Genomic DNA, 23545 nt, shown 5'->3' with positions numbered 1-23545 from the left:
TGGCCACACCAAGCAACCCCGGCACGCGCGTGCAACGATTTGACTTGCTCAGCTTCCGACAGCTACTAGAGAAGTCCTAACACGAAGGGGCCCCGTCTTGGACAGTTGAGATATATTTTAGCGATAGCTCTTACCTATGTGCAGCGATCGTTCCTTCCTTGGTAGAGTGGTGCCTGAATCTTGTGGGTACCTGGGGCGAAACCACGTTAACGCCAGGGTCTCTGTGGCTTCCCTCGTACAATAGTCAACTTCGTGCCGCCCCCGCCCGCAATGCTTCCTGCATCTTGGTCACACAGTGCCGCCGAGCTAGTCCCTATACCCAATGACAGGTGGGGTGAAGAGTTGGAGATGGGGCGAAGCGCTTGGATTTAGGACGTACCCTGTCGGGGCCAGGGATCTGCTGGCGTTTCTACAATACACACGAACATGAAGGAGCGTAACACATAGGTATCAGAAGACACGGTACTGAGCTGCGCTGGTCGTAACAGTCCCTGGGACTACAAGAATTATCTTCAGAACACTGGTCGCTGCTCGTCGCAGTAGTCCTATCTAATGGCGTCGCCGGACAATTTGACCCTGGTCATTATGGGTGCAGCTCGCTAGTACGCGCTGCAGGGCCGTTGCAACGCAGGACGCCTTATTTACGCCCTGCCATGCCGCTTGGTACTTTGATGCGAAGAAAGCATATAGCATGGGGACACTGCAAACGTAGACGGTGCTCATCATCGCTTTTCCTTTCAGCATGGATCCCGCAGGGCCACTACCATCGAGCCCGCTACTTCAACAGCGCAAAGGGCCGGCGACCAACACAGTCGAGGATTCTGACCAGAGTCAGTCAGAGAAAAGAAGCACTGCAGGTTCGCGAGGATGCTTCGCGGGTTTCCTGGGTGCTCTAATGGTGATTCCGCGGGGTATCGCTCGAGGCTGGACGGCGTTCACTAATGCTATACTGCGAATATGGAGGAAGGGTTGGACAGCAGAGACATGCAGTTGCATATTTGCCTTGCTATCACTGATCGGACTCATCGTTACTCTCATGGCGCACCAAAATCGTCCTCTACCGGATTGGCCGCAGATCGTTAGCATAAACTCCATTGTTTCTCTTTTCTCGATGATGATCAGAGCTGGAGTTTCCATGGTACTTGCGGAAGGTACGTCTTGATGCTCCTATATGTTCGCAGAACATTTTGGAACGGCCGCTAACAGACACAGGAATCAGTCAATCGAAATGGCAATGGTTCCGCAAATCACGCAAGCTGGAAGACATGGCAAGGTTCGATTCCGCAAGTCGTGGTGCATGGGGCTCTGTCCTGTTCATCTTCGGTCTTCGTGTCAAGAAGCCATACTTCATAGCAGCGATGGGTGCCTTCATCACCGTGATGTCCGCGTTCACAGGGTTCGCCGCTCAGCAACTCATTGTCTTCAATGACTGTCTCCGTCCTGATGAAAGTGCCGCAGTCGGAATACTCAGATCTAATGCTTTCAACAAAAGTGGGGAAAGGAAATCTCCAACAACAGCAGACGAGTACCTTCCTTTGACGGTGGCTATGGATGTCGGAATCTTGCAACCGCTCGAGGACACAACTACACTTCTTTCTTACGGATGCAAGACCGGCAATTGCACGTTCCCGGATGCGAATGGAGCGGCCTTTTCAACTCTGGGTGTGGGCTACTGGTGTCAGAATGCCACTTCCCAAGTGGTAGAGACGCCGCTCGACTATGACAGTGAGCTCGATGACTATCTCCCATCCGCCTACTTAAATGGAGAGACAACCGGATCCGAGACTCCTCCCGAGACGATTACCAACTCTAACAGCACCAACACGACGATTCCGCTCGGATACGACTTCGGACTCACCCTGAAGAATGGTACCAAGGCGAGGAACATTGGACTCTCTCTGAGCATTTCCGACACCGTTTTTGATCCCATCGTAAGGTTCCCACTCGCAGGCTGGCCGGGAAAGCTCGTGACCGACGTCTCGGACCCAAAGTACAACGGTACCATAGCTACGATCGGCATGATATACGTCCCTTACGACTCCGTTGAATACCAGGCAATGACATGCGGCATATACCCTACCGTCAACACGATCAAGGCAACCTACCACAACGGCGTCCTCAAAGAAGAGATGGTGGAAAGCGTAAGAATCGGCGAGGACTTAGCCTTTGGTGGCACCACTTCCTTCCGTCTAGCTACCAAGCAAACCATTCGCAACGGCACAGAAACCACGTGTGACGTGAAGACTTCAGAAACACCTGGCTACCTAGCTGTCGCCAGAGGCAACATCGACGCTGCTCCCATCAACACAACTAGCCTGGACTCAGAAGGCCCGGGTGCAGAGCTTGTGTGGTACCCCGAAGACTGCGTCTGGTCTCTATTCACTGGGTCCATGACGGGTATACAAACTCATCTCCAAGCTGTCTATGGCCAGCAATTTCTCATGGATATTATGTCTGCTCGCTATGGCAACGCCTATATGCGTGTCTTGTGGAACAGCGGACAGTTGCCTGATGCGCCGCTAGAGCATGTCAGCAGCATCATGACAAACTTGACTAATGCGATGAACACCGTTCTTCGTACCCACGGTATGGAAGAACATAGCAAACCCGCTGAAGGGACAATGTGGTACACGACAACCTGTATTGAGATCAACTGGGCTTGGATTGCGTTTCCGGCTGTGATGATCGCTTTGTCGGCCATCTTCCTGCTACTAGTGCATATCGAGAGTAGGGGCGTGGAGAGTGGAAGGCTGTGGAAGAGTTCGATACTGGCAATGTTGTTTTGCGAGATGGACGAGGTGGTTACGGAACAAGCTCAGCCAATGGGGAGACAGCGACTGGAAGAGGTGGCTGCAAGTAGTAGTGTGAGTTTGGGCAAAGATAATGGCAGTTTGAGGCTGGTCGCTAGACAAGCTTGATGGCAATCAGTCGATCTATCCTAGAATTTAGATTTCATACCGTCTACTTCAACCGCCTTCGCCTGTACGCGATTTCAGATCTTCTATCAACACGCTCATGAGTTTGAACATTTCGCCTGCAAGCTTCTTCCCCGTCTCCCTCCATTCTTCCTCGCATAGGCGCGCAAATCGGTCTGGATGCCATCGTAACCGCTCTTGCCTCAACCATTCGTAGCTATACAGGCCGCTTGCTCGAAGTAGCTTTTCCACGTCGTGCTGGCAGGCGTGTATACTCTCTGGCTCAGACTTGAGTATCGTACACGCCGTAAGATTGCAAGTTGTGACTGTACTGGGCAGATAGGGAAACATCGAAAGCAGCTTGGGTGATGCGGATGGCATGCGCTGTAGCGGTGGTCGAGCAACGTCTGAACTGCTTGACTGGGAGCGGACTTGTAGTTTCCGTGGGGCTTTCGGCTTGGCGCCTCCGGCTGCTGCTGAGGCGGCCGCGAACATTACTGCCGCCTCTGTAGACCATTTTTCGTAGAGTACTTGCGTCGCGGCGTCCGGTTTTGCTTCCGTGGAGTTGGTTGTACCATTCGGCATTTGCCCGCCAGACTGGGATGTGCTGGGTTTCGTCTTCTTCTTTGCCCGAGCAAAGAAATTGAGTGCAAAGGTCTCCAATGCTTCTTCGTTGATATCGTCGATAGAGCCAGCCCACGTCCCGTCGTTTCGGATCGCGATGAATTGATCGACGCTTGTAGGGTCCAGAGTGATGAAAGCGAGATCGGTCCAAACGAAGCCCTTCTCCGCTTTCCATTCCTCTACCGTCTCTTTATAAATTTCCCAAGCGTTCGCATCTCCTAGACGATACACAACGTCGCCGTACTCGCTCATGGCGAAGAACGCGCCTTCAGGGCCCCAGGTCACAATGCGCGGTGGCCCGCATCGCCATCCTGAAGGTGTCAACCAAGACTGTAATGCATCCTCCAGGGGTGTCGGTAAATTTGCCCAACGGATGAGCTCAGGATGCCATATGATGAAGGAGTCGTCCGGTCCTAGGAAGGCACGCAGGTGGGGAGAATGCCATGTTTTGGTCAAGATACTCTGCAGTCGCGTGGGTATAGCAGGGCCCCAACGTAGACTGTCCTTTCCTGATGAGTCTTTCGAGCTGAGAATCCAGGAGTCGGGCGCTGGCCCTAGAGCTGCCCAATGAACATCGGATACTGTCCTGCCGAGAAGGAGATCTTGGAGGCTGGCAGGGAGATTGCGGCTTTGTTTTGTCAGTAATTGCGCGTAGGGAAGATAATGGGTAGCATACTAGTTGAGACCCGCAAAGCTCTTGGATATGAAGCTGTCGTCAAGCCCGAACGAGAAGAACGAGGTGTTGGTACCGCTCATGCCTAGCTGCGCGTGATTGGGCTGGGGTGAAAGCCACCTATGACGTCACGTATCGGGGGGCTGGAGACTCGCGCTCAACTGATGTCAGCGACGCGCTCGAACTTTTGAGTCGACTTATAATATACACGCGAACGCGTAATTTACAGCCCCGGGATAACTGTCCGCCACTGTGACGTCTTCCCAAACTTTCGCGCGCACTGCCAGACAACGGTTTCAGATGGTTGCTATCCGGTTTGCACCCTTGAAGCGATCGAGCCTTGGCAAGGCGAGTGTCAACACTATCAGTCGTGCGTTGTCTGCTTCTTCACAACATTGCGGCTTTATAGCGACACTCTGGTTTCTGCATCCCACACCGCTTCCACCGATCTAGACCGAGCGTTTCCCTTTTAGCGAGTCCGAGATTTCGGCGGCACATGTGCGATTCCACGTTCTCGTTTGGCCAACGCGGCAGCCACTTCTTCCAATGTCCGTCAAGACGAGAAATGTATGCTTGCACGGAATAATCTGATCAAATCACGCTGACAATGGTGTAGCGCACGTCTCCCAAGAAAGTTGGCAAGATTTCTCACTTCTTCGCAATTGAAGAAGATCCATCATGTGACCCTAGGTTTTGAGGATGCGTTTCTCCTTACCTGGCGTGATACCGATGGAACAGATCGCGTTGAAAGCTCAGGACTCCCGGCCGAGTTAGTTGAGTTTGTGCACACTCGAAACCGCAACATCTCCAATATCCGGTGTACGCTAGGGCCGTACAACTCATCTTTCTTCGTCCACGACAATACTTCGTATCTTTGGAAAAACCTTCCAGGACCTCTACTCGTTGCCCTGCAGAACAACATCCAGGATGGGAGTTGGACTGATAGACCCCGCCTCGTAGCACTAGGCTCCGGAGATAACTTTCTACTGGTAACCGAGAAGAACGCGACTGTTTGGGATCTGCGACACTACAAGTCTGCTGTTACATTCCTCCAGAAGAACGCCATAACAGACATTCAGAACTTCGTCTTACATTCCTACCGGTATCAAAGCTTCCTCGCCCAGACTCGGAGCGGCAGACTTGTTTCCGAAAATATACCACCACATCAGGTTGTGGGCGTCCAAGCCATGATGGGACCAATTTTGCAAGACACAATGAACATGCAACGAAGAATTCTCGCACGCGTAGAGAGCGAAAAGAGAGCGACGACCTTACCAAGGAAACTCGGCGCCCTACAGCAACGTGCGCAAATCCGGAGAGAATGGAGTCACCACAGTCAGGAGTTTACTGCCCAAGCCAAGGGCGTGAAGTTGAGCTTTAGTCTAAATGTGAGCTTGGGCGGCCTGGCGAGAATGTTGGGATGAGCATTTGATCAAGACGTTCGCGTCACCTTTATTCAAGAGCTGAGGAATGCAAAAGAGATGCGACATTGGTGTTACGGGAACAGCGTTGTTTGCTCTCTCAGCGACAAAACGGCAGTACTATCCTTCACTTGCCGCTGGGCAACTACGGTTTTCGCAACACTATGGCCAATTCATCACGAGGCACACGCTGAGTGCAGCCTCTTCAGTTTATTCGCCACAGCCGGAGGTTCATTCAATCGCATGACCTGAGACCGAAGGAAATTTCACTGGCATACAGTGCGAAGATTCCCAAGAGAAGGTACCAGACGCCATGAAGGCGCACGTACGTTCACTGAAGTTGTGGCTGCCCTTCTGAGCGACCTCGAGTATTTTCGATCGCTTATAATCAACTGGCTCCCTCAACCCATAGAGCGCGAATTCACGATGTCCGACTTCCATCACTCACCCTACCTCATCGATCAGCCAGACATGTCCACAGCCGACTCGGGTCCGTTTCCTTTTCTTCGTCTACCAGGAGAAGTACGGAACAAAGTGTATGATTTCGCCATCGAAGATAAGCATGACATATTCGAAAACATGTTCCGTACACATATGGTGCACGTACCAAGTCTTCCGCCTGACGAGCAGGGTGACACAGCCCGCGAATCTTCCATTGGTCTGATCTCAACATGCCAGCAGTTGCGTACGGAGTTTCGGCCGCTGTTCTATAAGGCTTGGGATGCCTTCATCGACTTTCCCAATGTCCTTCGCTTTCTCGATACATTCGCACCAAACAACACTTTCTTCCCACCACTAGCTCACGTTACGGTGCATCTGAAAGAAGAAGACTGGGATATACAGGAATGGAACTTGCTGCCCTTACTACGTGCCATAAAGCGTATCCCGAAAACTACTTGGGCTTTCGAACATGCTTCGCATCATCTGTCAGCCGTGAGCTGTATATGCGATTTTCTTGATTACCTCCGAATTCTTCACAAACTTGGGTTTCTGGATAAACTTCGGCTCGATACATATGAGGCACTTTACTTTGTTCGTTCGGCCGAGGACCGACACGTAGATATGATGCCCGTGGATTGGCCAGCGTTATACGATGGCGAGTGGAAGATCGTGCTCCAGAATGAAGCAGGCATTTTGACTATTAGTGAGAAGGAGCAGGTCGCTGGACATTGCAAAGTCCTTTCGGGCTTATTGTTGTGCGATCTTGAAATTGGAAAAGCCAGACAAGGGCTAAATGTAGTTAATGTACAGGTGTGCGCTACGACAGGAACAGCCAGCTCCACATACGTACTGGAAGCTGGAGGAGGAGCTTTGGTCGAAGTCGCTCACGGGGTTTCTGAACAAAAGACTCTAGTGCGGACAAGCGTTTAAGGTGCGGTGTTGCAAGTCATCAAGTCATCTCCCTTTGTCGTGCGGTGGATTAAGAGTCTTCTTTGAGAATAGATAATAGGTAATGAATGATAGCTTACGATAGTCTATGAAAAAAGTGGCAGATGTTCAGTAGCTAAACGTTCGGTTTGATCTTTCTTCGCTATACGGCGGTGTGTATAAATTAATGGGGTAACGGTAGTGCCGCTGCTGTACGCGCCCATAGCTGCTTTCTCTGCTATTCCGATAAACCGAACACCGGTGCCGGAGTACGAGTCGCGCCCATGTGGATAACTCTGATTGTAGTAGTTGATCGGGTATCACAGGATAAACATTGACGCGACATGTGACGAAGAATCGACGTACATGGTTGCGGGCAGGAGCTACGCGCTTTGACCCAGAGAATAGTACCTGTTGTGCCTTCATCGTCCTGACCGTATATAGTCATGCTTGACTGCATCTTTCTCTCGTTATCTCATCGGATCAGACACGAGTGACAGCTTTGAGGTAATGTCAGAATCGCGGTGAGCAGAATCTGCCATGCCGTCCATGTGTTGTGTTCCGTGGTTCGGACCGGGGCTGACGGCGATGACATCACGCTAAGACATTTTCGACAGCCGCACTCGCGGGGAATGCTTGACTTCCCCACAATTTATCACCAGCTGCACGCTTCTGATACGCCGTTTGCTGATGCCGAAGAACGACTTGGGTACTTTTGGGAACATTGCCAAGGATGACGATGCGCGTTCGTCGTGCTCTGGCCAGCCACGTACGTGTGCGAACCGGTCAAAGTACCCGAGCTACTCGGTGAATGGCAGGTTTCCTTGCGTACTAGGCTCGTAGGGCCGAGTACTTAAGTAGGCAGTACCGTTTACCCATGCATCGGTTCAGCTTCATCACTTTCTTTGCTGACAAGAGCTGATCCTCAACCATGGTGTCAATGCGCTCGTTGGCTGCTGCCCTCATTACAAGCGCGCCATTGGCGAACGCGCTGTTCATCAATGGCAGCGTAATCGCACCCTGCGACTCTCCTATCTACTGCTACGGCGACCTACTTCGCGAGATTGAACTCGCAAGGCCGTTTGCGGATTCGAAGACGTTCGTCGACTTGTAAGTACTGTAGATAAGAAGTCGAATTGGATCACGGCTCATTGATGGCAGGCCAACAACGCGCCCACTCGACGAAGTCCTGGCAGCATTCGCCAATCTCTCAAGGCCAATCCAGAACAACACCGCGCTGAACGATTTTCTCTCCGAATACTTTGGCGAAGCCGGCTCAGAGCTCGAAGAAGTACCCACCGATGAGCTGGAAACTCAGCCGGACTTCCTCGAGAATGTAAACAGCTCTGTCGTTCGAGACTTCACACGTCAGGTCATCGACATATGGCCGGACTTGACGCGCCGTTATGTTGGGGCTGGAAACTGCTCCGAATGCGTCAACTCTTTCCTTCCTGTCAACCGTACCTTTGTAGTAGCTGGTGGTCGGTTTAGAGAACCATACTACTGGGACTCATTCTGGATTATCGAAGGTCTACTCCGTACTCAGGGATCCTTTACTCAGATTGCGGAGAACATCATCGAAAACTTCCTGGATCTTGTCGAAGACATTGGTTTCGTACCCAATGGCGCCCGGCGATACTACGAGAATCGATCACAGCCACCACTACTTACCCAGATGGTTCGGGTATACGTCGAATACACCCAGAACTATACTCTTCTTGAACGAGCGCTACCTATTCTGGAGAAAGAGTATGACTTCTGGGTGAACAACCGTACTGTAACGCTCGAGCGCGCTGGTATGAACTACTCTCTGAACCACTATGCCGTGTCGAACACCCAGCCACGACCTGAGTCTTACTACGAGGATTACGTGACTGCGAACAATGCGACCTATTTCAACGAAGAGGGCGAAGAGTTCAACGTAACAAAGTCGCTCAATGAGACTGAAATGGCGACACTATACTCTAACCTGGCCTCGGGCGCAGAGAGTGGATGGGATTATTCGGCACGCTGGATAGCCAACCCATCTGACGCCGTCACGGATACGTTCTTCCCTCTTCGCTCGCTCAACACTATTGAGATTATTCCAGTGGAGCTCAACTCGATTCTTTACTACAATGAGATCACCATTGCTGAGTTCCATCGCCATCAAGGCAACTACACTGCTGCGCGCGAGTGGGCCGGTCGGGCCGCAGACCGTAGCGAGGCGATGACTACGTTCCTTTGGTCACCTGAGCACTACAGCTACTTCGACTATAATTTGACATCTAGCAGTCAGAACGTATATACCCTGGCCGATAATACGAGCACGCCCCTGTCAACTCAAGGTGCGCCGGCCGGAAAACAAATCTGGTTCCAGATCTCCCAGTTCTATCCTTTCTGGACCGGCGCTGCTCCTGAAAGCATCAAGAATGACCCCAAGGCAATGAGACGCGTATACGGACGCGTTGAAGAGCTTCTCGAGTCTCGAGACGGCGCGATTGCGGCGACGAACCTTCAGACTGGTCAACAGTGGGATGAACCAAACGTTTGGCCACCGCTCCAATACATCCTTATGCAAGGCTTGCTCAACACCCCTCTCGAGGTCAGCGAAGAAGATGATGAGCAATCAACAGAAGACTACATTTGGACGCAAGACCTATCACTCCGCCTCGCACAACGCTATCTTGACTCGTTGTACTGCACATGGCGTGTCACTGGTGGCGCGACTGACGAAGTACCGCAACTTCCCGACTCTCAAGGCAATGGAACGATCTTCGAGAAGTATGCCGACGAGAGCACCAACGCTGCCGGTGGAGGCGGAGAGTATGAGGTCGTGGAAGGTTTCGGGTGGTCGAACGGTGTTCTCATCTGGGCCGCGGATCAGTTTGGCCAAAGCTTGACAACACCCGAGTGTGGAAATATCACTGCTGCTAACATTGGTGGCGGTGATGCGAAGAGGAAGAGGAGTGCAGTGGAACTGAGTAAGAGAGATGCCAAGTGGATCAAGAAGACTAGATCAACAAGGAAGTTGAGGTATTGATGTTGAGGTCTGCGTATACTTAGTGGCAGAGACTTTCATCCATCACAGCTATCCTTAATGTCAATTCATAATACTTGCCTAATGTCAGCCCGCGTTCAGATATCTGTCTCGTTCTTCTTGCTCTCGGGTGTACGACCCAGCTGCAGAGTCCGCGGACATGGACAGCCCCCACATTGATTCGTCCTGGGTAACGATACTTCAAAGCCACCTGCTATCGTAGAAACCGTCCCTCGTTTGGATGTCATCAGCAACCGTGCCACGCTCGTTACTCAATTCACGTCTACGGCTAAACAGGCCGACGGATGTGGTGCTTGCTTTTTATTTGGTTAATTTGCCGGTTGATGTCCTTATCGTCGCCTCCAACGTGAAGATGCCACTTTCTTGGACGTTTGTGGCTGCGAGATATCTTACGATGTCTGACTGTTACTCATCTACCACCACCCGTCCTACCACCCGCCATATCGCGCCACAATATAGTACACTCTTGGCATTCTTGCCATTGCTTATCAGCATCCACATCCACGCGTTTTCCAATCCGGACTAGTCACCAAGCGATAAGTCGCCCGTACGTTGAATAAGAGTTCTTGCATTGACAGCATCGAGATTATTTATTGCTGCCTGTCAAGAAATAAGTATGCTTTACTACTGAATCAATCGCATAGTTGTTGATGTGCGCAAAAACAGCAGCGTGTAAAGGAGTTCGCCGGTTCCTCCCGCGCCGACTGAAGTACAAGACCGTCACAGGTTAAAGACCCGAAGCTACAGGAAACGCGCAGCTTGGACCGGCAACCTCATTGACTGCCAAGCACGCCATCTCGATATGTACATCATGTCGTGAGGGGTTATCAGTAGCGATTGGAGAGATCCAAGAGCCAATGATGATCTGCACGGGACATGGGTGGCCAGTGGAGACCGCTGTGTTCGTGCGGGCGCTAGTACAGTGGCTTGCCATCCATGACAGGCTTCCAACATTCTTGTCCTCTCGAGCCGAGGCCCGAATCCTTTCTAGATCTTCTGAACGGAAAGAACCACAGCTCCTCTGACGATGGGATCGTGATTTCGACCAGCCTTCCACATACCCGAGCCGTCCAGCCCGGGCTGACTTCCTTGGGCACCTACCCTGATCCGCTAGACGACTGTTCCTCGTGCTGGTCTTTGCACCCACTCCACAGCTTTAGGGTGACTGCCCGTGGAGCCTTTGATCCCTTCGCTTTCTACACTCTTAGTCCTGAGGTCGCTCATGGTATCCGCACGTCATACAGATGATATGGCCGCGGAGCGTTCCTTATTGTGAAAAGAGAAACTGTACCTGCGGCTGTAAGGCACTGACTCGTAGATGGACCCGCAAATATAGCCTAACACTCTGCAGCCACTGCCAAATGCGTGCCCTTCGGAAAGGTCATACGTGGGGGATGCATGTAGAAATATGGGAATGCTAGAGCGCGAACTCACTGATCCAATGACCATCAATGCTGCGTTGTTGCTTCCGAGGATGCCATGGCTTAGAGAAGGCTGATCCATGGCCGAGTATCCGCGCCCATCTTCAGGAAGAAGATAAATATGTGGAAGATGTCCGCTCTTCTGAACAGCACGCTCGCATCTCAGCACCACAACCAATTGACTCCTTCCTCTTTTTACAAGTGACCCAGTTTCGACAGGACCTCAACATGAAGTACTTCACGCTATCAATGATGACTGCCTTAGCGGCGGCTTCGCCCATTTCCTCGGCAGCTCAATTCTCAGAGAACGAGATACAGGCGCGTCAGTTCGGTTTCGGCACAACCACTCGGAATGAACTCGAGGATGGCCGAGCTGGGGCATGCCCAGAGGCAATCTTCATTTTTGCCAGGGCTTCCACTGAGAGTGGTAATATGGTATGTCACATACCACATGTAACTGTGTGCGTAAGACTAACACGTTGACAGGGCGCTTCTACCGGCCCTGCAGTAGCCAGTGCTCTTGAGCGCAACTACGGTGCCAGTAGTGTGTGGGTCCAAGGTGTTGGCGGTCCATACTCGGCTGATCTAGGCTCGAACGCACTGCCCGGCGGCACTTCTCAGGCTGCGATTAATGAAGCTGTGAGCCTGTTTGAACAAGCAAATCAGAAGTGTCCTGACACCCCCATCGTTGCTGGCGGCTACAGGTACGTACTTGTTCATTACGCCTTCCCAACTTGAGGACACATCTAACATCTCAACAGTCAGGGTACGGCCGTGATCGCAGGTGCCATTCCCAAGCTCTCTACTACTATTCGCGATCAGGTCAAGGGTGTGGTGCTCTTCGGCTACACGCGAAATCTCCAGAACCGTGGTGGCATCTCGGACTACCCTAGCGAAGACCTGGAGGTATACTGTGCTACCGGTGATCTTGTATGCGTTGGTACGCTTACTATCACTGCCGCTCACTTCTCTTACTCGGATGAGGCCGCTGGACCTGCGCCAAGGTTCTTGATCGGCAAGATTGATGCGAACTGAGTCAATCGTGAGGCGAAACTGGAGGTGTTGGGTCGGCGCGTTCCTATCGGTCTTTAACGAAGTTTTCGGTTAATAGTTGATATGTGAAGCACTTCATGATATTTTCAAGTGTTGTTACGCATCCGTGAGACGACACCCTAGATAGGTGCAAGTGGTAAGCTGAGCGAAGGAGGCAGCGGCAACTGCGGAGCGGAAGATCGCCAAGAATGGGACCCACCTAATCTTGCGATACTGGCTCGTGATTGGTAATCCTACTAAGTGCTTATCGATAAGGAAGCTTGTGCTTGCCCTGACCCTCCAGCATTAGCACACTCCCCCAATGACATACCTTTCGGTCACGAGCATATGTATATCGCTGTTGCGTTGAGATAGTTGTGGTCAGCGAGAAGGCGGAGCAACACATTTCAGGCCCTTGCAGCTACGGTACAGTAGCGAGCCACTACCGATTGAAGACTGCCCAGGTGCTATTACTGCAAACCTTGTAGCATTCGCACGGCCACACACTACGGTCTGAGCTGGAAACTCTCGATGAATAGTGGATACGTGTTTCGACGCTGCTGGTATCTCCCTCGAGAGGTATCTCAGTAATCGAAGCAAAGATGTTGCTGCGTTGACGAGGACCTGGGAAGTGATCGTATTTGCCGAAGACTATCCTTTACTGCGACTGTAAGATCACACTACCTGGTCATTTGACAGAGGCAGGCATTCACTCGATGTCCTACGATTTTAGGCTGCCTAGGTACCCACTGCCACTAGTGTCGGACTCTAACTTTCCACCGCGTTACTAAATCCTGGCCTTTAATCCCCTCTGTTGGCCTAATCTTTTACTATTGCAATCTTTCGAATTCAGCGGTCGTCAGATCCTCGATTCTTTCTTCTATCGATGAACTCCGGTTTACATAAGACGGCCTAGATCCACGTATCTCCATTCGCTGTTGCAAAGACGCAAGATCACAAACGCTCTCAGCCATGCTTCTTCTCGGGCTACCCTCTGAAATACTCACCAGTGTTTTAGAGCATTACTCTGAAGCTATTCTTCTAGATGAAGTTTTTCGTACGCGTCTCGTCTGCAGTAAGTCTCCAAGGTGCCAGTTCGCCTATCACCACTAATGATACTAGGGTCTTTTGCCGCAGTCTTAAACCACCAATTGCTCGCCAAGACTCCAATCAATAAGTATCTAGCTTACATGAAATTGGTCGGCCTACAGCTTCATCAAGCGAAGTCTCCGTTTCAGTTCGTGGTCGATCATGCGGAGACCTACCTATTGAACCGCATTCGGAGTCAAGATGGCTACTTGCACCTTTACCCAGCATTCATCAACAAGCTCGTTGGTATCCTTATGCGCTTCAACCTACCTGACGACAACGACATTGAGCTTCGGGAACAGTACATTTTGGATCTCGTCCGAGCCGTCGTAGCCACTACCCCGCGTGACCGACTAAGAGAAGGTCTTGCTATCTGGCTTAAAAAAGATCTAGTAGCGGCTTCTCCCCGGATTGTCGATCCAGAAATTTCTCTTTGGGAAGCTCTAGCTGGCGCAGCAGCAGTCGGTAACTTCAAAGCTGTCGCACACTTCTTGAACCACACCACGGACTTCCTCGAGCACCGCTTCGACTATCACGTTCATGACCTCCCTAGCGTAGTTGTGGCCGCAGCTAGTACAGGCAAGAGTGTAATGATCGAGTATCTGCTTGCCAAAGTGAAAGTGGGGTTGGAGACGAACAACGAAAGCTGCAAACATTACGCCCATGTCCATGGTTCCTCCAAGACTACAACGGAGTGCAAGTGTGAAAACAAATTCTATTTCATCATAGAAGCCATCAAGGCAGCCATGAGAGGGTGTCACCTGCGAGCAGCAAACAAGTTGATCGAATTCTTACGAACACGCTTCGTTCGTCTCGCGCAACGAGATCGACCTGATTTCCTCCGTCTTGCTATGGAGAGCTATAACTTGAAGTGCATCAAGCACTTCCTCAAGGAAGACCAGCGCCCGAACCACGTGCTCAAAAGGGACCCGGAAGTCATCGCCGCATATCACGAGATTCTCCGCAATGGCAATATCGAAATCATACGCTTTCTCCTGGAACAGGGTATCGTGAGTGTCGCAGAAGCTCCTATGGGCACCAATGTCTGGCTGCCTCGATTTGACCCTTTAGACATTGCAATCCAACGCAATCATCAAGAAGTCGTAAAGATCTTGCTCGAGTTCGGAGCTATTCCTAACGTATACCATGTACTTCAAGTACTCAATACCGGTATAACGTCCTTTCCGCACGCTTATATGTTCCCGCTTCTGCAAACTCTTGTCGACAATCACCATCTCTCCGCAAGCCAGCTTCAGGGGAGTACCATCAATACTAAGCTTTTGTGGATGCAAGAACTGAATATAAGCCGTTCGGATTTTAAAGAGCAAGATCCCGGCTGTCTCGAGCTATTGCATGGTCGTTGGCGTTGGGTGGACTGTGACCACAAGACGGAGTGGATCGACGCTTCTATGATGGTTAAGTGCGATCATATTGCGCAACGACTATTTGTAGCTGGACGGGTGTCTCACATCGACGCATACAAGTCTATCGTACTCGTTACTCGGGAGATTGTTCGGTCTCGACAATACAAAGGGGGTATTGGACTACCGCCGCTGCCCTCGTTGCTGGCTGTTCTGGGGAAGATAGCTACGGATCAGATTGCTCTGGGGGACAGCAAAATCGAATGGAGAAAGGAGGCGTGGGAGGCTCTACGGTGGTTCGATGGATTATCGTTGTTAGCTTGCAGACCTGCGGTAGGTTACTCGACGATGACATTGAGCAGGTTTCAAGAAGCACAGATGCAGCAAATGAGGCAGGCCATGTTACAGGCTGCTCGTTTTTCGGGAAGGTGGTAGCATACGTCCGTGTTACTTGAACCGACAACTATATGTATATATAGATACGTATGTTCACCTTGCATTCATCTGAACCGCCACCTAAACTTCGGCTTTGCTGAGCGCCAACATGATCCAACACTCGTTGATCGCCTTATAGCATCTCGTCTGTCTGCTGTAAACAACTGTACGTAAATACTGGATCAGGTGGCATCCATTTCACCATGGACGCAGATTTGTACTTGTCATTTAAATTTTCATACTTGCATACGTAATGCACTTCGATGCCGCTCGTACACCAAATTCCGTTTCCAGCGATGATATCACATGTGCATCGTAGATGCCCTGGGGTTCATCCAATCCCCACGAGGTTTAGTAGGCTTCCCTTCACATGCAAGTTTGGTAGTGCTGTACCTATTTTAATTTGGGGCCTGAATAGATCTTACATGCAGCAACAACTATCCTGTAGACCCTATCACTTCTGTTTTGCCACTTGGCAGCCTGGTACGAGGTGTGGCACTCTTGATGTGTTGTTCGCTGGGTCATGCAGGTGGTGGCTGAGCCGATCGAGATTTGACGGCCGAACATAAGCTTTGGGTTGGCCTTGACAAAACGATCTCAGGCTGTGCGGATACTATGACGACAGCTGACTGCAGACAGGCACATATTGCAGTATCATGCGACCAGGGGGCCACGAACACGGCAGCTCACAGCGAGTTCTTTGGAGCCTCCGGGCTGACGATGGCTCGCAAAGAGGCCTTTGGGTATCAGTGAGCAGCGAAGCCATCGGCGTACCGATGTTATGCCTGCAGCATGATTATTGAATCTGAAAGACACGCCAAGGAACAAGTTGTTGTTGTTGCTGTGAGGTGCAGCCACGCAGCGTCAGGCTGAAAGCCACTTCCACGCTAGATCTTACGCTAGGCAATTCCGGCCGCGATAGTCACTAGCGGTAACGGCCCAGTGACCCGGTTGATGGTGTACCACCTCAATGTCTTATCGATCTGCATTTTAACAAATCCTTCAACGATAACCGTAGAAGTCCCGGACGCCCAGGTGTGTGCAGATTCAGAGGACTAGCTGAACACTGGAAGTCGCGCTGAGTTGATGATCGACACAAGAGTATGACAAAGAAAACGTTTTCTTCAATGGCAGTCCGCCATATGCGGTGTTTAGTGTGGCTTTAAAAGGGATAGCAGAAGTAGTGCATGAGAGGCGGTTCATTGCAACGGGCTCGTCTCATAAGACAAAGAAATTAGATTTGTGGAATAGTATTGGAACCAGGTCGGAGCGATCAGCGAGTTGATTCCCCATTCACCACAATACAACTCAACAGGAAATGCGTTGAAAACCGCCGTTGCTCCACCTCTGTTTGGAGAAGTCCGGAAATTTTGGCAGATCGAGCACCAGAAATTCTGCGTCGGAGAACTTTGCATACACGTTATCCTTCTCCATGATTTGTGCGTCTTGCCATGTCGCGAAAACAGCATCCCAGTACCGTCTCGGCTCTTCTTTCGCATGTCCGACATGCCCACTTTTCTCGAACAGCACTTCAGTGACAGGCATACCAGCGCATGCTGACTCTTCCAGATGCTCGTAGACATCCTGCCAAGCGATAAGCGTATCGCTTTTTGAGTAAAGATAGCAACGTGGTGCTGTGGGGTCGAAATAGATAGGATCATTGATACGCTTTCGAGTTCGACTGATGACGTTGTTCTCGTATCCTTTGATACCGGTGTACAATATCCATATACAGCCCAACACTACACTGACGAATAGTATAGCAATGTGACGCACAACCGGTATCTGAGGAAGTGATTTGTTGAGGGCCTCGCATAAGCGTAGATAGCGTGGGTGGCCTGGTGTGCTGTCAAGACACAAGGCTGAGACCGGAAGCCGTCTCTCGGTGAACCTGTAGTGCGCCTCTGCTAGCTCGCAGGCTTTGTTGCTTCCTCCTTCAGAGAAAACGTGTAGCAGTATCCCAGTATTGAACTCTTGAGCAGCCAGGTACCGGTAGCTGGATATGCGTTCGATGGCGGGTCTCATGCGCCACTGTTTGCGTGCGGAGTTTCTGAAGCAGAGATCTTTCGCGGAAGTCGTGATAACCATGATACGTGATGAAGGGAAAAGATTTCTGTATTCTGCTGTGTACTTGGCGATATAACGGTTCTGGGCTCCTGTCCATGTGCATAGCAGAATAAGTGACGGTGCCACACTATTTTGCGACGAGAAAGGTGTAGCACGGAATGGTAGCCGTGGATCATAAACCCATATGGAGGGAGCGATGAGCTCAAAGTCGGGGATTGTGTCGTTGGTAGTCTTATGGTTTGGCATGATACTCGTCGAATAGGTGGTTCCCGATGCGGAGATAAAGAAGTCCGAAGAGGCTGGTGACGATAGTGTGGCGGTTCTGAATACAATGCCACCTTCTTTGGTTGTTGATATGTCCAATGTAAAGAGATTGAAAGACTCTGTGTATTGTCACTGTGGCAAGAATTCTGAACAAAGCAACGAGATGAGAACTTGCAGGATCCAGCATGAACACATCGGGATACCGGAAGCCAACCGATACGCCATCAGAGACTTGTTGATGTCAATTGCGTACGCGTAGGGCGTTGGAAGTCGGACGGAAATTTCCATAGGATTGATCGGCCTTGCAGTGGACTTTCTTTAGCTCGCTTCATGTTTCCTATTCGGTTACTAGTCAGCGAGAGGGTACGGCGACCGACCATGGTCTGAAAGGAGAAAGGCTGTGCACGTTCTATCCTGCGAAACATACTGAAGCGCACACGGGTCTTGTCCCGGTACCGTTATTCAGTTGGGACGGTTCTCAATAGCAAAAAGCCCCTAGGCGAGGATCTCGGAAACGCTTGGTGTCCGTGAGGCTTATGCGCCCCTTCGAGTACGGCCCCCCCACATTCTTTTGGCAGGCCAGCCACATGTTGGACTGTGCAGCACAGCGGGAGTGCAGTGGTAGATGCGCTTCCCCGCTGCGCAAAGTCAAGGCCAACACTAGTTGCCGTGCTGACAATGAGCGACATGATTCGTCGAGCTGGTATAAGGCTTGGCTGAGGATACTATCTGACAGCATAGAAGTGGGTGCCAGATAGCCCCAGACACATCAGCTGCGCCTTGGGTCCTTCAAGTTGCCTTAGTGTGCGATTCAACGAAGTCGGGCCTCGACTGGCTCAGAGCACGTGTCAACGTAGAAGCCGGATCGCGCTGGCCGTTTGCAGCGATCATCAAAACAACCACCCGTGTCAAGATACGCCACGGCTGTTACCCTAAGGGGACCAAGTTGTTTTTTTCCCGTAGGTTTGGGAGAGCTCGTTCAGACATGCGGTCGGCCTGGGCGCGAAGGAAAAACAACGACATCGTGAATTAGTGCCACAATGTTCAATGCCTACTACGCAACTACAATCCGGGAGCTGCATATGTGTTTAGGTGAGCCTCGACCATAGAAGCGGGCGCTCGCTGTAAACCAATCTCCCAACCAGAGTTCGACTTCTGAAGCTAGATCGGCACCGGTCTTTACTGCCCAATCGACTCCGAGGCCACCCTATCACTTACTCTGTCTCCAAGAGAAGTGGCCTTTTGCCCAATCCTCGTTCCTCCTATTTCGCCCCCAATGACGGCCGGCAGTCATCCGAACGAGACGACCTTTGACAAGTGGGACTCTTCCTGCAGTACGCCCACCGATGAATACAGCGAGCCTGGTGGTGCGTGGAAACACGACCACATCAGGCTTAACACAGGTAAGCATATCGCACAGCAGAGCTGTACATCCGAACTCTTATATCACCGTACAGTAGTGTGCATGGCGCCTCGTAGTGCTATGGTGTCGATGGCTGAGTCCACAGCCCATAAAGTTCGCTTGTGTCCAATGCTGGGGGACTTTGGCACACCTCAGCATGAGTTCAGGCTTCCGAGGACTTTCCACTGACTGTTTTAGAACTAAAAGATTGGCAAGAATTCTCGAGAGACATTACAGCCTCGTCTGCCAAAGATCCAGCATCTCCTCACTCGCTGTGGATGACCGACAATATGTCCTTGGAGAACTTTGGAGGGAGAGGCGAGACTCAGATGCCCGATGTATGGAAGCCACAAAAGAAGGAGCTGGTAATCATGATCAGTCTAAGCTTCATATCATTGATGGTGGCGCTGGATGCCACGATCCTAGTCACGGTACTACCGGTCAGTCATCCTCTTGCTCAGTGCCGTAAGGAAGTTCTGACATACTCCACAGGTAATAGCACAAAAGCTTGATGGCACTTCGGCTGAAGCGTTCTGGACGGGGACATCGTACCTCCTCACCTCTGCCATCTTCCAGCCGGTCATCGCATCGATATCCGCTGTCTTCGGCCGGCAACAGCTCCTCATCACCTCGCTCCTCTTCTTCACAGTCGGTAAGTCTGAATGCCATTCTGTGTCGTGGATTGTCGCTAACCATGCCTCTACAATCCAGGTACGATACTATGCTCGGTCGCAGACAATTTCACTGAGCTGCTCGGAGGAAGATGCATCCAAGGAATTGGTGGTGGTGGGATTATAACGTTAACACAAGTCATCTTTTGCGACATCGTGCCGCTGAGACAACGCCCGAAATACTTCGCGATGGTTCTCGGATGCTGGAGCATAGGGTCCATCATCGGACCCGTAGTTGGTGGTAAGCTTGTGGAAAGCGCATCTTGGCGATGGGCATTCCACATCAACTATCCATTCTGCGCTATCGGCTTCGCTGTTGCGATCTTGTTCGTGCGCCTTGACGCGGTGGCGAAACTCACGTTCCAGGAGAAGCTCAAGCGGGTGGATTGGCTGGGCGCAGTACTCTTCATTGGCAGCATGACCAGCCTGTTGATTGGAATCTCTTGGGGCGGCATCCAGCATCCCTGGGACTCAGTTGCGACTCTTGCACCTATCATCGCGGGGATGACAGGAATCGTCGCGTTCTTCCTGTGGCAATGGTACAGGAAAGAGCACACCCTATTGCCTTTGGCAGTGTTCGAAAGCTGGAGCGCAATCGCCGCTTTTTACAACGCGCTGATCAATGGCCTACTCGTAAGTTCCTATCCAGTTGTCACCCGTATACAAGCTCACATATCAAGCTCTTCACGACCCTGTACTACTGGCCATTCTACGATATGAGTGTTCGCGGGAGATATCCTACCCAGGCGGGTATTGACATGCTACCGGTCGTCCTCCTCACGGTTCCCAGTTCCGTTATTGTTTCGATATTGACGACGCGTCTTGGACGATTCCGATGGGCGATTTGGGGTGGCTGGATGGTTACGACACTTGCATGCGGGTTGCAGGTTATGCTCGACGTAGATTCAACAACTGTTGTCACGTCAGCGCTTCTTGCCGTACTTGGTATTGGCATGGGAATGGTACTGACAAGTCTCAACGTCGGTATTCAGGCCATTTCCAAGCCAGAAGATGCAGCAATGGCCGCGAGCATGTACGGCTTTCTCCGAAGCCTGGGTATGCCCATCGGTGTCGCCGTAAGTTGAGCCTTCATCCGACCTCCTTTCCCAATGCTGACTCCTTCAAGCTCGCAGGGTCGGTCTTCTCCAACTCCATGTCCGACAAGCTTTCAGAGCTAGGACTGACCACATCGATCGCTCACGACTCTGAGCAATACATCTTCGCCTTGCGCAAAATGGCGGACTCTCCGCAGAAAAGTGCCATTCTTTCTTCGTACATGAGAGGGTTCGATTCGGTCTTCGTCATGGTCACAGGTCTCTCAGCTACTGCGCTCATCGTCAGCTTTATGATCAGAAAGTTCAGCATGGACAAAATACTGGTTGCGCAATTCTCCGCGAAGTGAGTCGCGTTTGCCTAGGCGGTCACGCGATTCTCCCCGGGATTGGACGAGCTTCGTCTTTTCATGTACATACACAGTAGGGTATTCAGACGATACCATCAGAAGACAGGTTGACAAAGGTTGACGCGTACGCTTCCAAACTGGAGCTTGTGTGTCGTGGTTGAGTCAACGATGCAGCGCGGTGTCCAGCGCGTCATCTGAGGGGCTAGGCCCACGTAATCGCGCTGCCTCTGGAACGCGCCAACGCGGCGTAACCGTTCCTCAGCATGCATCACCACCACTACAACCAACACCGTTGCTTCAAACACGTCTGCCAAATGCACCCTCTATCAGGATAATGCTAATCAGACGCGTGTCGTGACATACACTGTCCCTCTCTTTACCCTGCCAATAGATTTGACACTTATGAAGCCGACGAGCTTCGCAAGCGAGGAAGAATGCAGCACCTGCATGGTACGTCCATAGGGTCAAACACGAAGATGACATGCCAATGTACTAAGCTTTGCAGCCAAGAGATCCGGATCACCACTTCAGAAAGCTCATTGACATTCTTCTATTCACTATGATACGGAAATGACTGTAAGGTTACCGAGTCCATCGAACCAATCGCACTGAGACTCTTGGAACCTGGAAAACACTCTATGGAGCCTAGCAATAGTCGCCAATGTTGTAACTGGGGAAGACGTGGCTGGTTCGGCAGGCCGGGCTGGCACCTTTGACGTACAGTTTGGTCGCTGATATTGCATGTCAGCCTCTTCGCAGAGCCTCGTTATGGCTCGCGACTTACTGTCCACTGGGAGATTCTGGCTCGGCTGTCTCACGATAGTCTGGCTCCTCTCTGCTGGCGTAAGATCGTTCTCGCACTGGATTTGTTCCTGGCCACCATTCACAGTGGTACTGCCAGTCCAGAGATCGATATGGTTGATGCGCGGGCTAGCCTTCCAGTCGGTGTCGCACTGAGCGCAGAAGTCCTCGAAGCGCAAGTACTTTTTCGTGTACGGATCGTATATGATCTCACACTGGTTGAACTCGCCAGGAGCAGAGGCAAAGGTCAGAGGGTCGGCATAGGTGCCCGTACCGCCAGCCTTGAAACCACGGCCGCAGTCGTAGGCAGTCGCCGGACCTGGAGGGTCATTATCGGGGTACCTGAGCGCTGTTAGTTGGGAATACTTAGCCAGGGCTTTCTCCTATCAACATGCCCGTAGTAAGTATGGGTGACCTTGGTCACTTTGGTGCAGCCGAAAGCCGCAAGGCTAAAGGACGATAGTGCAACGAGTACTGAAGCGCGCATGATGATGGCTATTCTTGATATGATTCTTTCCGTGAGCCTTGGATTGATCTGAGGACTTTCTCGAGCTGATCGGACAGACTTTATACTCCTCCTCACACCAAATGTCGGTGGAGACCTGACGAAAAGGCTGTATAGCCATTTCTCTCCTCGACATTAGTTCTGACAACCAAATTCCATTTTTGGACGAGGCTCTGAATAAAATGAGGGCGCATTTGCTACAATTAGAAAACGACGATCCGATGCCAGACAAGAGTGGCGGGTCGGGGGTCCAAGATCGCTCTTCCGCTCGTATTCTACGGCCTTGGTTGTAAGTTGCCTGCTTCGTCACGATGTGTTTGCTCACATCATGCATAAGGCTGACGAAGCTGAACAGATGACATGACATTAATTACTGCGAACCGTCTCCGCGGGGGAAAGGCTACGTCGACTAAAGCCGGGAGCGTGCCGTGTCGGGGCCAACCGCTGCGGGAGCCAATGAACACGCATCTCATGGGGTTGGTGGCGCATTAGTTCGGTATCACGGCATCCTGATTGAGCGCCGGATGCAGCGTCGTCTCTACAGAACTGCCTTGTACGGCTCGAGTTCAGCTCTCGGGCTGAATCCTCGCCTACGTATGTGTGCTTCCCCGGACTACGATAGGCTGTCAGCAACAGGGGTGATCAGGCTGGCTTATTTCTTTGCAGCGATCATTTCTTATCGCATACTGGACCTGTGAAGATGGAGCAACTTTCTGGATTCAGACAAGTGAGCCGCATTTACGAGCAATATGCTTCCACCCACCTCTCGATTCTCCTGCTGCAACGCTTCCGGACTCAAGCAAGCCATCAGCGGCACTCGTGTCAAGCAAGCCCTTTTCACTTCGCACCATCATGGCGTATTCGAGCTTCAAGTCTTTGATGACCTTCAGCCTTGTGCCTATCGCTTTTCTTCTTCAAGTTGGTTCTAGCTCGAGAATTGCGACGTTCACAGACAGCCAGTGCAAAAACGCCTTCCAGAGCCTCGACGCGGAGAATGGCTATGTAAGTTTCACTATACGAGCTGCATGAGACATACTGAACGTTTGCAACCAGC

At 51.4% G+C, this 23545-nt stretch overlaps 6 protein-coding genes across 6 annotated transcripts; 4 read left to right on the top strand and 2 right to left on the bottom strand.

Moving 5' to 3' along the window:
* Positions 1 to 2966: 2966 nt before the first annotated feature.
* J4E88_001482 (uncharacterized protein) lies at positions 2967 to 4295 on the bottom strand (the record flags this gene model as incomplete). The annotated part of the gene is made up of 2 exons (XM_049395151.1): positions 2967 to 4167; positions 4216 to 4295. The coding sequence occupies 2 exons, from the start codon at positions 4293 to 4295 to the stop codon at positions 2967 to 2969; spliced, it is 1281 nt and encodes a 426-aa protein (XP_049259015.1).
* Positions 4296 to 7932: 3637 nt separating this feature from the next.
* Positions 7933 to 10023, top strand: J4E88_001481 (uncharacterized protein; the record flags this gene model as incomplete). The annotated part of the gene is made up of 2 exons (XM_049395150.1): positions 7933 to 8111; positions 8163 to 10023. The coding sequence occupies 2 exons, from the start codon at positions 7933 to 7935 to the stop codon at positions 10021 to 10023; spliced, it is 2040 nt and encodes a 679-aa protein (XP_049259014.1).
* A 1667-nt stretch (positions 10024 to 11690) lies between these two features.
* On the top strand, positions 11691 to 12497 carry J4E88_001480 (uncharacterized protein; the record flags this gene model as incomplete). The annotated part of the gene is made up of 3 exons (XM_049395149.1): positions 11691 to 11897; positions 11949 to 12166; positions 12224 to 12497. 3 exons carry the CDS (start codon positions 11691 to 11693, stop codon positions 12495 to 12497), a joined length of 699 nt encoding a protein of 232 aa, XP_049259013.1.
* A 1187-nt stretch (positions 12498 to 13684) lies between these two features.
* J4E88_001479 (uncharacterized protein) lies at positions 13685 to 14690 on the top strand (the record flags this gene model as incomplete). The annotated part of the gene is given in 3 exon segments (XM_049395148.1): positions 13685 to 13693; positions 13706 to 14593; positions 14655 to 14690. 3 exon segments carry the CDS (start codon positions 13685 to 13687, stop codon positions 14688 to 14690), a joined length of 933 nt encoding a protein of 310 aa, XP_049259012.1.
* Positions 14691 to 18986: 4296 nt separating this feature from the next.
* Positions 18987 to 21185, top strand: J4E88_001478 (uncharacterized protein; the record flags this gene model as incomplete). Its single annotated transcript, XM_049395147.1, has 6 exons — positions 18987 to 19113; positions 19311 to 19552; positions 19605 to 19764; positions 19824 to 20416; positions 20464 to 20859; positions 20910 to 21185. The coding sequence occupies 6 exons, from the start codon at positions 18987 to 18989 to the stop codon at positions 21183 to 21185; spliced, it is 1794 nt and encodes a 597-aa protein (XP_049259011.1).
* Positions 21186 to 21830: 645 nt separating this feature from the next.
* J4E88_001477 (uncharacterized protein) lies at positions 21831 to 22473 on the bottom strand (the record flags this gene model as incomplete). The annotated part of the gene is made up of 3 exons (XM_049395146.1): positions 21831 to 21916; positions 21970 to 22328; positions 22382 to 22473. The coding sequence occupies 3 exons, from the start codon at positions 22471 to 22473 to the stop codon at positions 21831 to 21833; spliced, it is 537 nt and encodes a 178-aa protein (XP_049259010.1).
* Positions 22474 to 23545: the final 1072 nt, after the last annotated feature.

The sequence above is a fragment of the Alternaria novae-zelandiae genome (assembly GCF_023758075.1).
Source record: "Alternaria novae-zelandiae strain BMP 2774 chromosome Unknown scaffold_2, whole genome shotgun sequence".
Taxonomy (NCBI): Eukaryota; Fungi; Ascomycota; class Dothideomycetes; order Pleosporales; family Pleosporaceae; genus Alternaria; species Alternaria novae-zelandiae.
This window is presented reverse-complemented; position numbering and strand designations above follow the sequence as displayed.